At 46.9% G+C, this 14,622-nt stretch overlaps 1 protein-coding gene across 1 annotated transcript in view; it reads right to left on the bottom strand.

The window, feature by feature from the left end:
- The window catches only part of AXIN1 (axin 1), a 173,721-nt gene that overhangs the window by 24,195 nt on the left and 134,904 nt on the right, over positions 1-14,622 (bottom strand). Inside the window, exons 5-6 of the mRNA XM_065412047.1 lie at positions 5,451-5,995; positions 1,272-1,448 (exon numbers count right to left, since the gene is read on the bottom strand). Of these exons, the coding sequence (XP_065268119.1) occupies positions 1,272-1,448; positions 5,451-5,995 (722 nt within the window). The remainder of the gene's footprint in view (positions 1-1,271; positions 1,449-5,450; positions 5,996-14,622) is intronic.

Raw genomic sequence — 14,622 nt, 5'->3', positions numbered from 1 at the left:
CCTAATAGACTTCCACAGAACATGCACTGGTAAGTGATGGCTCTATTTCCAGGTTATGAATCCCATTTGCTCACTATATTTTGCAATGTTGTTGTAGCTGTGTCGGTCCCAGGATATTAGAGAGACAAGGCGGGTGAGGTAATAGCTTTTATTGGACCAACTTCTGTTGGTGAGAGAGACAAGCTGTTGAGCTTACACTGAGCTCTCTGTAGCTCGAAAGTTTGTCTCCTTCACCGGCAGAAATTGGTCCAATAAAAGATATTACCTCCCCTGCCTTGTGTCTGTCACTATTTTTTGGCATATCCATGTGCAGTCAGCACTGCAGCACGGTGAGGGTCCTTCTCAAGCAGAAGCGGTGGCACAGGGTGACTTATAATCAATAACTCAAACTTTCCATGGCCCTGGCACTCAGAGTCTCATTATGCTATGCAGTCAGACAATTGTGGGCACCACTGCAGGGGGAGAGAGGAAAACAAAGGACTATCACTGAGCAAAAAGGAGACCAGCACGGTAAAGCCAAGTGCTGGAATTTCTCTAGGTGCAAGAGACGCCCAGAACATTCAATCCTGCACTGCCAGGGTGCGGCTTAAGTTGGCCACATTTGCAGTCAGCATTTAGTTAATAATTCTGTTGATGATGCGCAGCCGGACTAGTATCCAGCTCCCGTAACTGTTGGCTCTCGGGGTTGGCTGGAGAAGTCAAGGCTGAGTGCTGCCAGCAAGCCAAGCAGCCACGAGTCTGAAGCCAGGCCAGACAGGGAGCAGATCTGCTGAGTTAGAAAGGGCCTTCTGGGAAAGTCTCTTTTCTGCCCACACATTAAAGGGCTGAATATATTCCAGGGCTAGTGCATCCTGGTAAGCCAGAGCTCTTGGGACTCTGGAGGGCATGGAACTGAACACAGCCACCCACTGGCACTGCTAGGGCACCTGCTTCCAGCCCTCCAGGCCTGAGGAGTGGTTCTTGAGAATCCCTGTGACCAGGCTCAGCTAGGGCTGGGGGCGCTTCGACACAGCTACGCATATGAGAACGTGCGTTTGGTAATTTTATTAGGAGTCAAAACACCCTGTCTGTAAAACCAAACCCCACACACCTGTCATGAACTTGTGGCACCTCAATACAGACTCCGGCCATCCCCACGGGGGGCACCCGAGCAAGACGCAGGGCTCCCGAAGAGCTGAGCCCTCCCAACTGTGCTCTCACACATCTCCCCGCTGCCCCCAGGAATGCTGCTGTACAATGGCGTGCAGGCTCCACACACTGCCAGCCCTTACCCATGGCTTGTTTTCTTATGCCTGCTGATCTCCTTCTCTCCTTCGATGATCCACTGCAGGATTTTCTGGTTCCTCTCCACGTCCTCAGGAGATCCGGGCATCTCATAGTTGGCACCATCACTTTTCCCTGAATCAGTCTTCTTGACATTTCTTTTTGAGAGCAGACTCGCTTTCCCACTGCAAGAAGAAGGCTTGAGACGTTAGCTACTCATCTGAACCCACACATAGCAGAGAAGTGGCGGACCTGGGACGCTTTTTGCTTTCTAGCTACACTCAGATGGCAGCTCAATGCCCCTGAATGACAGCCCCACAATCTGAACTGGTTTACAGAAGCTCAGCAACACAGCTTGGGGATATCCCAGTGACACACGGAATCACTCCTGCACTGCGATCCAACCCACCAGTTTTCAGTAGTTTAAATCAAAGACTAGGCTGTGCTTTGGGCTGAAAGCTGCCTGGGGCCTGGATCACCCGGATATATCCCACCTAACTAATTCGCTACCACTGCAGAGGCCTTGGGCATTGGTGGCATCTTGGTCTCGCCCGTCCTCTGCCTGTGCAACACAACAGTTTAGTCTCCCAAGGACTGAAATGCTTTAGTCTATCCAAGTTATTGGCTCAAAGCAGGGGTAACTAACTGGGTGAAATTGGCTGGCCTGGATCATCAGACTAGATAATCTAATGGTCCCTTCCGGTCTTAAATGCCATGAAACTAGGAAGGGCTGAGGCAGTGTGTATGCCTGTTTAAATCGCAAGGATGCCAGGCCTCTCACCCATTCTACACTGTGATGATTATCCTGTTAAACAAGGAAGGCTGGGCATGGCTGCCCTCCGGAACTAGGGGACTTCTCCATTGCCAAAGGGATCACAGCAATGTTACACAATTACGGCTGTCGATTAATCGCAGTTAACTCACGCGATTAATTCAAAAAAATTAATCACTATAAAAAATTAATTGCAATTAATAAAATTAATCACAGTTAATTGCATTGTTAAACAATAGAATACCAATTGAAATTTATTAAATATTTTGGATGTTTTTCTACATTTTCAAATATACTGTATTGATTTCAATTACAACACAGAATACAAAGCACATGGTGCTCACTTATTTTTTATTACAAATATTTGCACTGTAAAAGTGATAAAGAAATAATATTTTTCAATTCACCTCATACAAGTACCATAGTGCAATCTCTTTATCGTGAAAGCGCAACTTACAAATTTAGATTTTTTTGGTTACATAACTGCGCTCAAAAAACAAAACGATGTAAAACTTTAGAGCCTACAAGTCTGCTCAGTCCTACTTCTTGTTCAGCCAATCGCTCAGAGAAACAAGTTTGTTTATATTTATGGGACATAATGCTGCCTGCTTCTTATTTACACCGGAAAGTGAGAACAGGCATTCACAGAGCACGTTTGTAGCTGGCATTACAAGGTATTTACATGCCAGATATGCTAAACATTCGTATGCCCCTTCGTGCTCGTTAAAAAAGATGCATTAATTACATTTTTGACTGAACTCCTTGGGGGAGAACTGTAGGTCTCCTGCTCTGTTTTACCCGCATTCTGCCATATATTTCTTGTTATAGCAGTCTTGGATGATGACCCAGCACATGCTGTTTGTTTTAAGAAAACTTTCACTGCAGATTTGACAAAACACAAAGAAGGTACCAATGTGAGATTTCTAAAGATAGCTACAGCACTCCTGGCTGAACAAGAAGTAGGACTGAGTGGACTTGTAGGCTCTTGTGTAACTTCTGTTTAGCCTTCAAATCCAGGGCACGGAAGAACCGGACTGAGTGGACTTGTAGGCTCTAAAGTTTTACATTGTTTTATTTTTATTTTTGAGTGCAGTTATTTTTTTTGTACATAATTCTACATTTGTAAGTTCTACTTTCATGATAAAGTGATTGCATTACATTATTTTTATTAGGTGAATTGAAAAATACTATTTCTTTTGTTTTTTACTGTGCAAATATTTGTAATAAAAATAATAATATAAAACAAGCACTGTACACTTTGTATTCTGTGTGGTAACTGAAATCAATATATTTAAAAATTTAGAAAACATCCAAAAATATTTAAATAAACGGGATTCTATTATTATTTAACAGCGCGATTAATCGCGATTAAAATCGCTTGACAGCTCTAGATGCAATGCTTGGCAGATCTCCTAGATCCTGGCGAGGGAGTGAAAGACTGGGCTAAATGCCAAACTCTTAGCTTCAACATGGCAACACAGCCCAATCATAGACCATCCAGCCAGTTCTGGAGCTGAAATTTACCACCCAGAAAAGGATTTGCCATTCCAGATCGGAGCATTGCTCCAAGTCTGGGTCTCTTCTTCCTGCCACACAAGGAGCTCATCGAGGGTCTGATACCCCAGGCCTGCCAAGTCCAATGTTCTCCTCTTGCCATGGCCATCAGTTAATGCTTCAGAATAGGGCAAATGACTGAGTAATACCCTAGAGGGGAAACTCCTTCCTGGTCTCCCCGTAGGCTCTCAGCTTATGTCTTGAGTACACTGTGAAGTCTCTCTGCAACCAAAAGAGCTCACTCTTTATTTTACATCAGGGCTAGATTCCAGGAAACGCTGCAATCCCTGAGAGCCCGTGCCCATAGGATGCTGCCAGGCTGCAATGTGAACTGCCCCAATGCAGGGCTTTCAGACTCTTCGACACCGGCTCTCCCCAAGGACTATATACCAACCTGCCTTGGCAGAGTATTCGATCAGCCCTCTTCCAGAGCCCTGCAGAACTAGCTCACACCAGCCCATCATCAACACCCCTCCCTCCCCCCCCCCCCCCCAAAAAAAAAGAATTCTGGTCTCCCTCCCACTTCTGCTTTGTGGGCTCCTCTGCTCCTACCACATCCCTCCCGGGTGCTTCTGCCCTGGATCCCTCTGCTCTCTGGCCCCCACTACCCTACTCTTAAAGGGGAAGCACCATTGCTCTCCCCTTCCTCCTGGGGAAAATGTAGCAGCTTAAGCCTCTCTGCTCCTCCTCCCTCCTCTCAAAGGAGCTGTGTTGTTTAGGCTGCTCTATTCTGTGCCCCACACCTCCCATCCTAGGGAGGAGTCAGTGACTCTCCAGCCCCACTCAGCCAGTTTGCCCATCAAAACTTCTACTCCCTGGGGCTTGCAGCTGAGTAGATTTGCCATGCCTGGCTCCAATTGATAAACATTCATTCTAGGGTTCTTGCAGCCAGCCCTCTCAATTAGTTCCACACTGTGACATTTATTAGTACAGGGTATTTACTGAGCACCCATCAGCCGGGTCAGGACGATATCTGGATGATGCCTACAAGAATAATGCAATAATGTAACTAACAAAACTGGCCCAATGGAACACAACAAACTCTCATCACTGCCTTCTCCCCTGCACCTGAGCAGAAAGAGAGGTGGAAACATGGGAAGTGAAGATGGAACAGGAAGGAATTTTAGATCCTCCAGTGATCGTCCTCAGACAGATGGTCCCAAGAAATGACACCATCACTGAGAAATGGCGGCCCTGACCCTATCAGACTGAACGTTGGGATGGAGGGCTAGGTCAGTTCAGCTAATCTTGGTTACTTTCACGAGACAGGGAAAGGAAGCTCCGGCAAGTCCCTTTGACCCTGAATTATGAAGGGCTCTTATGCACTTGCACTGACACTCCCCATTAACAAGGCCCTGAAATAAAGCCGTTAGTTTAGGGGCTGTGAATGCAGCATGTGAGAAGAAGCCAACTTTTAGGCACGTATAGCACACAGAGAGCGCCCGGGCACCTGGCACACAGAGAGCGCCCGGGCACCCGGCACACAGAGAGCGCCTGGGTACAACATTAACATCACCACTAGTAAAGGAGCAAAACAGCCCCCGGCTCTATAGCTGCTGCAGTTCCAGGGCAACTTTAAAAGGAGCCTTTGCAGCAACATAGCCCAGAACTGATAAGGGACACGGCATGCATGACTGTGGAGAGATCCACTGCTGAAGGGAAAGGACAGACTGCTGAGGAGAAGAGCGGGACTGGACTGCCATGCTCAGAGAACAGCCCAGAGTGACTCCTGAATTCCACACCTCTGCTACAAGTGGGGACCCAAACCCATTTTGCGCATTTATTTGCATGATGCAGTCCATTCCCAAATGACCTTGCTACAAAGCAATGGCTATAGAACTCCCACTGGTCCTGCACTCACCTGTAGCCCAAGGAATCCGCAGGGTTGGGAGCCAGGCCCATGCTTTCAGTGTAGTTCCGGGATTTTGTTGCATAGTTATGTGAATCTACATTCCAAGCAAAGCTGTTCTGCACTCTCTGAGTGGCTTCAGCCTCAATCTGCTCCTTCGGTTTCATCACACTGTGGTGATGAATGTGGTGGTAGATATGTTTATGGTGGTATAAGTTAGCTGCGTCCAGTTTCATTCCTGATTTTGTTGCATGCTTGCCATGCCCTGGAGGTATTGTCCCTTGCATCTTTCCAGCCTGGCCACTTTCCGGTGACCGGGGCTTAGGTGAATGGCGGCCAGGTCCAGGGGACTGACAACCTGGAGTTTTCATTACTCGCTGTACATGTTCATCGAGAATGCTCTCCGGATTTTCTTCATGAGCATCTCGCAGCTGCATCCCAGCACAACCCATCTCAGAGTAACGAGGAGTGAAGTGATGCAAGGCCTGGGTGGAAGGCAGCTTGTGGCTAATGACTGAAGGACCAGAAGAGATGTCTGCGTCCTCACCTTCTTCTTCCTGCAGGAAAATGGAAAAAGTGGAGAAAACTTGAAGTATATGTCATCTATCATATTAGGGGCAGACAGCAAGATAGGCTTGTTTCAAACAACTATCAGTATGTGTGTGTGTCTCTCTGACCATATCATAAACAAACAGCTGAGATGAACAGATGGAAATCCTTGAAAACCATAATTTGATGGTATTAAGGAGAAAACAGTTCTTGCTTAAACTGCTGAGTTCCTTGGAGAAATGACTGTAATGACCAACAAAGGAAAGGCAGCTACATGTTGTACATATAGTTTCCAAAGAGCATTTAATAAAGTATCACATCAAAGCATACTGGATAAAATAGAAGAGTTATAGGATAGACAATAAAACGGTTTGTTGAATAGGAAAAAAAATGATAGGAAATAAGTGATGGAAAATGGAAAGAAATGGCGGGGCTATCCACAGGAGAGATTCGGGACTTACCATTCAGACGATTATTTCAAAATGTAAGGAAAGCAGTGCTGAGCACACGAAAGCAGAGGATACAGGAGTTAATTTAATGATGACAGCAGCGTGCGCGGTTTCAGAAACCAAGGCTCTACCTTCCAAATGCATGACCTCTGAGGCCTAAGGCAAAATACTTCACACATCTGAAGAAACCGGATTATAATTCAAATACTCACTGTGCTAGTCTGCGAGTGGATCACAGAGCTCAGCTGATAACTGTATTTTAAAACACCGAATTCCATTCGAATCCATGGGCATGCCAGTAAGAAGGAAAACTTTCCAGTGCTGGCAGCCAGGAATTTTGAAGTTGACAAATCGTTTGATTCTCGAAGATTGCACTGAGATGCTTATGAAGTTGCTTTATAGGGAAGTCAGGATCTTGCCTTTATTTTATTACTTACCCAGGAGAATTAAACAATTTCTTTAGTCTGCCCCTCCCCTCTCCTATCAGGGACAGTAAGCCATGAGTTGCAGTGCAGGATGCTCTGTGCGGCTGTCTGGCCTGCCAATATAGCATGAGCTTTATCTGCCAGAGCACATTGGCTCACATCTGCTTTAACTGCCCACTTGCAGAAGGCATCCACCTCCACCAATTAATTAGCTTCTAAAGTCACAAGTGGTAGGCATAGATCAAGGGAAGAAATACAAGATTTCTTTGCCATTCCGTACCTGAGAGTATAAAACCTAACTGACCTCACTAGTGTCAGGCATTTATGTCACATGGGCGCCCTTCACAATGGAGGTGAGGAAGCACATCCCAGAAATTAGAGAGGGAAAAGGCCTGGTAAGCCACCTACTCCAGCCCAGTGCCCGCACCACCCTTGCCTCTGCTGCACCTGCTCTTGAATACCTGGGAGTTCATTCCATCCCGCACTAAGTCCCCCCCCCCAACTCCCTTCACACGTACTGCAATCGTCACTAACACACCTGTGTTTGAAAGCAACCTAGGAAAATAGGTCCCCACTGACTGTGGAGTCGTGTGCCGAATGTGTGAGATAAACAGAGTAGGAGGGGCTGTCAGCACACGAGAGAATTCAAACCCTCCTTTCCCTTGAGCTCCCCTTGAGCTGCAGGTCCCTGGCTCCCTCTTCAAGACAGACCCAGCCTGCACTCTGCAGCTGTGTCAGGGAAGGGCCATTTCAATACAGACACACCTACTGTAGAGCTTGGCAAGACCGAATGCCAAACAAGCCAAATCTGTAAGGTCATAGAACAAGGCCCAGCCAGCGAGGACAGTGACCACATGCAGAACATTAACACACAGAATACCATGCCCGACCTTGGAGGTGGCACAATGGGACGTACATGTCCTGATGGACTACGCTACGTTCACACTGGTAGTTCACAGGAAGAAAAGTGGTCCTTCCTCTACATCTACAATAACCCTAACAGGGAAATGCAACGCTTGGGGTAGCTAATGCAGGTTATTAAAACGACATCCTACGAGAGAGATACAATGCATAAAGCTCTAGCATGGGGATACCACAGCTGTTACTGGCTTATGGAAACCTCACAACTCGTGAGGTGCTTCTCTGACATTCGCGATGGGATGGTTCCTTCCCAGAGGAGCTCAGCCGGAAGAGGCGGCACTGCAAGGCTAACAGCAATAGCCATTTAGGACAATTACACTCAAACACACGTTCCCAGGGAGCGACTCTGCAGTTATGGCTGAAGCAGCATAAGTGCTGCCGTGCCACACCATGAGCAGCACGAGAGCATGCAGTGCAAATCTCAGCTCATTCGGCCAAGAACTTGCTTTTAAAAAATGACAGGTTCTCATAACCTTTCATGCCCACATTGAGATCAGAGGGGAGAATGCAAGAGATGCCGCTCTCCCTGAGCTCTCCTGTAGTCAGTGTACACCACCCAGCCCTGGCTCCAAACACAACCAGACGAGATTATTAGCTGGTCTGTTTGGTTCTGTGGAGCAAGTGGTGACTGGCCTGATGGTGGCCTGTGCAGGCTCAGGCTGGCAGATGGCACTGTGCCAGCCAGTGCATGCTTAGGCTAGTCCCAGTTAGGAGCAGACTCATCACAGATATGAGCAAATACCAGCTCAGTCATTGAAATAACGTGAATGGCTCACAAATTATTCTGTGGCACCCAAAGACAATGAATTCACATCTCCACTTCTGCTGACAGCTGTTAATATTCTTCTGCACCTCACAGCTCTTGGTATTAGTTTGCAGCTAAAATGACTGAAGTTGCACAAGGTCAAATCAGGACCCTGGTGTATAATACACCAGACCAAATCTCATTCACTGGACCAATCTGCCCCTGATAATGCATCTGCCAAGTGAAATGGTCACGTGATGGTACATCACTGCAGTGTGCGAGGAGGGGCTGCATAAGGAAGGACAATGGGGCTCTGGTTACTGGAATTGACTAGGGACCAGGAGACTCAGGGTATGTCTACACCCAGCCGCTAGTTCGGCGGCTGGGAATCGAAGTTCTGGGTTCGACTTATCGCGTCTTGTCTGGACGCGATAAGTCGAACCAGGAAGTGATCGCCGTCGACTGCGGTACTCCAGCTAGACGAGAGGAGTACCGCGGCGTCGACGGGGGAACCGCGGCGTCGACGGGGGAGCCTGCCTGCCTGCCGCGTGTGGACCGAGGTAAGTTCGAACTAAGGTACTTCGAACTTCAGCTACGTTATTCACGTAGCTGAAGTTGCGTACCTTAGTTCGAATTGGGGGGTAAGTGTAGACCAAGCCTCAGGTTCTGCCCAGGACTCGAGTGCAGACTTCAGAGATTCACAGATTCCAAGGCCAGAAGGGAACATTGTGATGATCTAATCCGACCTCCTGTATAACACAGGTCAGAGAACTGGCCCAAAATCATTCCTAGAGCAGATCTTTAAGAAAAACATCTAAGAGTGATTTAAAAATCGCCAGTGATGGAGAATTCATCCCTCTCCACCTCCGGTAAGTTGTTCCAATGGGTAATTACTCTAGCCATTAAAAATTTACACCTTATTTCCAACCTGAATTTGTCTAGCTTCCACTTCCAGCAACTGGATCATGTTAGACCTTTATCTGCTAGATTGAAGAGCCCATTATTAAATATTTGTTCCCTGTGTATGTACTTACAGACGTACCCCTTAATCTTCTCTTTGTTAAGATAAACAGACTGACATCCTCGAGTCTATCACTATACGGCTCATTTTCTAATCCTTTAATCATTCTTGTGGATCTTCTCTGAACCCTCTCTAATTTATCAACATCCTTCTTGAATTGTAGACACCAGAACTGGACACAGAATTCCAGCAGCAGTCGCACAAGCGCCAAATACAATAACCTCTCTACTCCTACTTGAGATTCCCATGTTTATGGATCCAAGGATTGTATATTAGTCCTTTTGGCCACAGTGTTGCACTGCGGGTCAAGTTCAACTGATTATCTATCCCTGGACCCACAACAAATCTTTTTTTAGAGTCACTGCTTCCCAGGCCAGAGTCCCCCGTCCCATAAGGTTGGCCAACATTCTTTGTTCCTTCATGTGTACATTCACATTTAGACATATTAAAACACATTTGTTTGCTTGTGCCCAGATTTCCAAGTGATCCAGATCACTCTGTACCAGTGACCTGTCCTCTTCATTATTTACCACTCCCCCAATTTTTGTGTCATCGGCAAATTTTACCAATGATGTTTTTTTCTTCCAGGTCATTGATAAAAATGTTAAATAGAGTAGTGCCAAGAACCAGTCCCTGCAGGACCCCATTTGAAACATACCAGTTCAATCAGGATTCCCCTTTAACAGTTACATTTTGAGACCTATCAGTTAGTCAGCTTTTAATCCATGTAACATGTGCCATGATAATTTTATAACTTTCTATATGTTTAATCAAAATGTCATGCGGTACCAACTCACATGTTTTACAGAAGTCTAAGTATATCAAATCAAGACTATTATCTTTATCAGCCAAACTTGCAATCTCATAAAAAAAAATATCAAGTTAGTTTGACAGCATCTATTTTCCATCAATCCATGCTGATTGGCATTAATTATATTACCCTCATTTGATTCGTTATCAGTTGAGTCCTGTATCACTTGCTCTATTATCTTGCCCGGGACTGATGTCAGACTGACAGGCCTATAATTACTTGGGTCATACCGTTTACCCTTCTTCTCCTTGCTTTGCATCTCTTGGCTCGAGTTGCTTGAGCTCTCTCTCTGTGCTTCAGTTTCCTCATCTGTAGTATATCTGGCATCTCCAAGGACCTGATCTACCCCTTTGCCTTCTAAGATCTATGCGGATGCCATATTCACAATCACACCCTGCTTGGGATGAGAAGGCATCAGGAGGGGGACACAGGGGTTGTGAAGGCAAGTGCCGTGTTTGGTGTTACATATTTGTAGACTGTAGCTCTGAGCCTGCTGAGCAGCAGGAGTGGGGCGGGAGGAGGGGAGCTTGTGATTCCTTCCCCTCCCCATCAGGAATTTCCCTGAGAAAGGCATGGGGAAGCTGAGAAAAGGCAGGCTCGGTGCATGTAACAGGGATACAGGGAAGCTGAGAAAAAGAGATTACTCACTTTGTGCAGTAACTGCCGTGCTTCAAGATCCGTGTCTTTATGGATGCTCCACTTCAGGCACGCATGCGCCTCTCAAGCCCTCGATCAGAGATTTTCAGTTAGCAGTGTTGGTTCGGACCACACATGCTCCCTGTGCCGTACATCAAGGCTACATAGGAGTGTGCGGGCGAACCATCCTCAGGTTCCTTCTCCAGCCGAACATCCCACAGAGGACAGTCTGACGCAAAGGGGAAGGAGGGCAGGTAGTGGAGCACCCAAAGGGGGGACACATCTCGTAGAGCCGTAATTACTGCACAAAGGGAGTAACCTCCTTTTCTTCTTCGTGTGTCCCTTGGGTGCTCCACTTCAGGTGACTTCCAAGCAGTATCCCCCAAGGGAGGAGGGAGCTTCGGAACTGAGACTAGAACTGAAGACAGTTCAGCAGAACCAAGTGCCACATTGGATTAGCAGCATGGATTAAAGTAATGTTTTAAAAACATATGTACTGAGGCTCATGTAGCACCCTACATATCTCAGATACCAGCACATTCTTACGTAATGCCGTGAATGTTACTTGTAATCTGGTCGAATGTGCTATCACCCGTTGGGAGGATGAATGCCTCTTATCATAACATGTGATGATACATCCAGATATTCATCTTGATAGTCTGAGCAGAGATCATGAACCCCTTGGATCTATATGCAAAGAAGATGAAGAGCCTCGATGACTTTCTAAATTGCTTGGTCCGATCTACATAATAAAAAGCCAACACCCTTCTAACATGCAGGGTATGGAAACAGGACTCCTACGGAGAGCTGTGCAGCTTTGGAAAGAACACAGGTAGATGAACAGATTGGTCAAGGTGGAACTGCCAAAGAACCTTAGGCACGGATTTAGGGTGTGGATGTAAAGACACTTTGCCCTTGAAGAATACCATCAAGAAGGGGATCTGCCATCAGGGTTCCAATCTCCCGACCCTCTGAGCCGACGTGATGACTACTAAAAACACCGTCTTCACAGATAAATGGAGCAGAGAACAGGATAATGTTGTCTGTCTGATTTTGTTCATCACCCTTGGTATCAGCGGCACTGGAAAAAATGCATAGAATAGACCCTTCTGCAAAAAAGATGCCACTTCCTGTTTCTAGAGGTGCCCAAGAGACCTACCTCTGCCAGTCCCCATCTTTGGAATATGCTGTGGAGAGCTTGAGCGTCTAGCTTCTATTCGTAGTCCTGAGAAAAGTGCTGCTGAGGACATCGGCTGTGGTGTTCTGAATATCTGGAAGCAGACTGCAGAAATTTGGATCTGATGAACTACGAACGAGTTCCCTAGTTTCATGGGTTCGGCACACAGGGAGGGGGATCTTTCTTCTCCCTGTTTATTGATCTAGAACATAGAGGATATGTTGTCTGTCATGACCCTGATTGATTTGCCCCTGGTGAGGGGCTGGAAATGAAAGCAAGCATTCTCGATAGCCCTGAGGTCCAACAGATAGATGTGGAGACTGGTTTCCTCAGTTGTCCATCTACCCTGAGTCTAGGGAGTTCCTCCCTCCATCACCTGTCTGTCCAAGGTGCCTCTGACAGGAGAATAGATCGCTCTGAGCCAGCCCTGGAAGCAGCAGAGGCATAGCCTTGCGTGATTGGTCAAAAAAGTTGCAAACTGCCATGTGTCCCAGGAGCTGTAGACAGTTTCTTATTGTGGTCCCAGGGCTCCCCTGAATTGTCCGTACTAGACCGGAAGTTACAAATCTGTCTAAGGGAAGTCAGGCTCTGACTGTCAATGAGCCCAAATGTGCTCCTATAAACTTTATCTTTTGTACAGAGGTTTATATAGATTTTTTAAAAATTCAGCTGCAGACCCAACCTCTACAACAGAGTGAGTGCCATATGGGTGGAAGATAGCAATGCTTGGTAGGATCAGCCCTTGAGTAGCAAGTCATCAAGGCACAGGAAGATTAGGATCACTTCTTGTCAGAGGTAAGCCACCACTATCGCCAGGACCTTTGAGAACAACCTGTGGTCCAAGAAATGGCAGAAGGGAAGCACTTGGAATTGGAAATGATCCTGGCCTATAGTTAAGCATAGGAATTTCCTGTGCAATTGGTGTATCATAAGAACATAAAAACATAAAAACGGACATACTGGGTCAGACCAAAAGTCCATCTAGCCCAGTATCCTGTCTTCCAACATTGGCCAGTGCCAGGTGCCCCAGAGGGAATGAACAGAACAGGTAATCAAGTGATTCATCCCCTGTCGCCCATTTCCAGCTTCTGGCAAACAGAGGCTAGGGACACCATTCCTGCCCATCTTGGCTAATAGCCATTGATGGACCTATCCTCCATGAATTTATCTAGTTCTTTTTTGAAGCCTGTTATAATCTTGGCCTTCACAACATCCTCTGGCAACGAGTTTCACAGTGCTTGGAACATGGGGAGCTGAGAACAAGCAGGCTTGTAGCATGTCACATGGAAAAAAGCACAAAGACTGGGGGGAGCTGAGGATGGGTAATGCTCCCGGAACATGGTGTGAGCCTCCACAGGTTCCAATGTGGGGAAAGGATTATAGGGCTCCCTCTTTTCCATCCCTCTTGCTGCTCATGGTGGGGCTGGAATTCTGAAGAGGAACCCGCTTCCTCTATACGGGACCTTAGCAAGTGATAGGCAGATTGGGTCTCCCCTTATGTCCTGGTGTTGACTTTAGCTGGGAGATGAGGAGCTGGGAGGAGTACCCAAGAACACATCCACACCTGTCCCTGAATCATGGCCCCCACACCACTGCCATTTTCCAAAACAACAGGAAGTCACACACAAGAAAGCTACATTGACATGGAGTGAAGGTGGCCGGTGCTCAGCCCTGCCCTGTGTGCCTCACCCCCTTCCATTGCAGGAGAGAGTCATTCTCAAAGTTCAAACGCTGAGTGAGAGGGACCCTTCCCACCCAACACAGCCACAGCCTTAACGCTGTCCCTGTGGAGATGGCTATAGACACTGGGAGTGTAACAGCACCTGACCCTGCCTAAGCAAACCTGTCGTTGTATCTGTGCCTAGCACAGCTCCCAGCAGCACTCCCATTCACACCCTCCACCTGAGCTCTGGATGGCACCACAGACCTCATTGGGACTTGTTGCTGCTTGGCAGACACTGAGGGAGCGGTGAGGAGTTCTTAGGGCAGGATCACAGGGGCAGAGTTAAGGCTGTGGCTGTGCTGGGTAGGAAGTGTTCCTTGGCTGTATTTCCTGGTTTGCCAGCACTTGAGTTTTGGAAGGGGGGCAAGGAACACAGGGCAGAGCTGAGTGTCTGTGACCTTCACTCCATGGTAAAAAAAAAAGTCACACATGTGAATGTACGCACACAATAGTTTATGCATCAAAACCTCTATAAACTAAGAGCCACATTTTCAACAGCAGGCACAAAAAGCAAGTACCGTATATACTCGTTCATAAGCCGAATATTTTTGGTAAAAAAAATGACGCATCAAAGAGCGGGAGTTGGCTTATAAATGCGTCTACACCAAAATTTGATGATTTTAAACTCTATGGAATCACTGAATTGAATATCTAATACATTGTTGTTTTGTTTACCTGGAGCGTCTGCAGGCATGGAGCCCCTCAGCTCCTTGTGGCCACGGTTCGC

This window comes from Emys orbicularis, chromosome 10 (assembly GCF_028017835.1).
Source record: "Emys orbicularis isolate rEmyOrb1 chromosome 10, rEmyOrb1.hap1, whole genome shotgun sequence".
Classification (NCBI taxonomy): domain Eukaryota; kingdom Metazoa; phylum Chordata; order Testudines; family Emydidae; genus Emys; species Emys orbicularis.
Note: the sequence above shows the minus strand (reverse complement) of the source record. Positions and strands in the feature narration are given on the sequence as shown.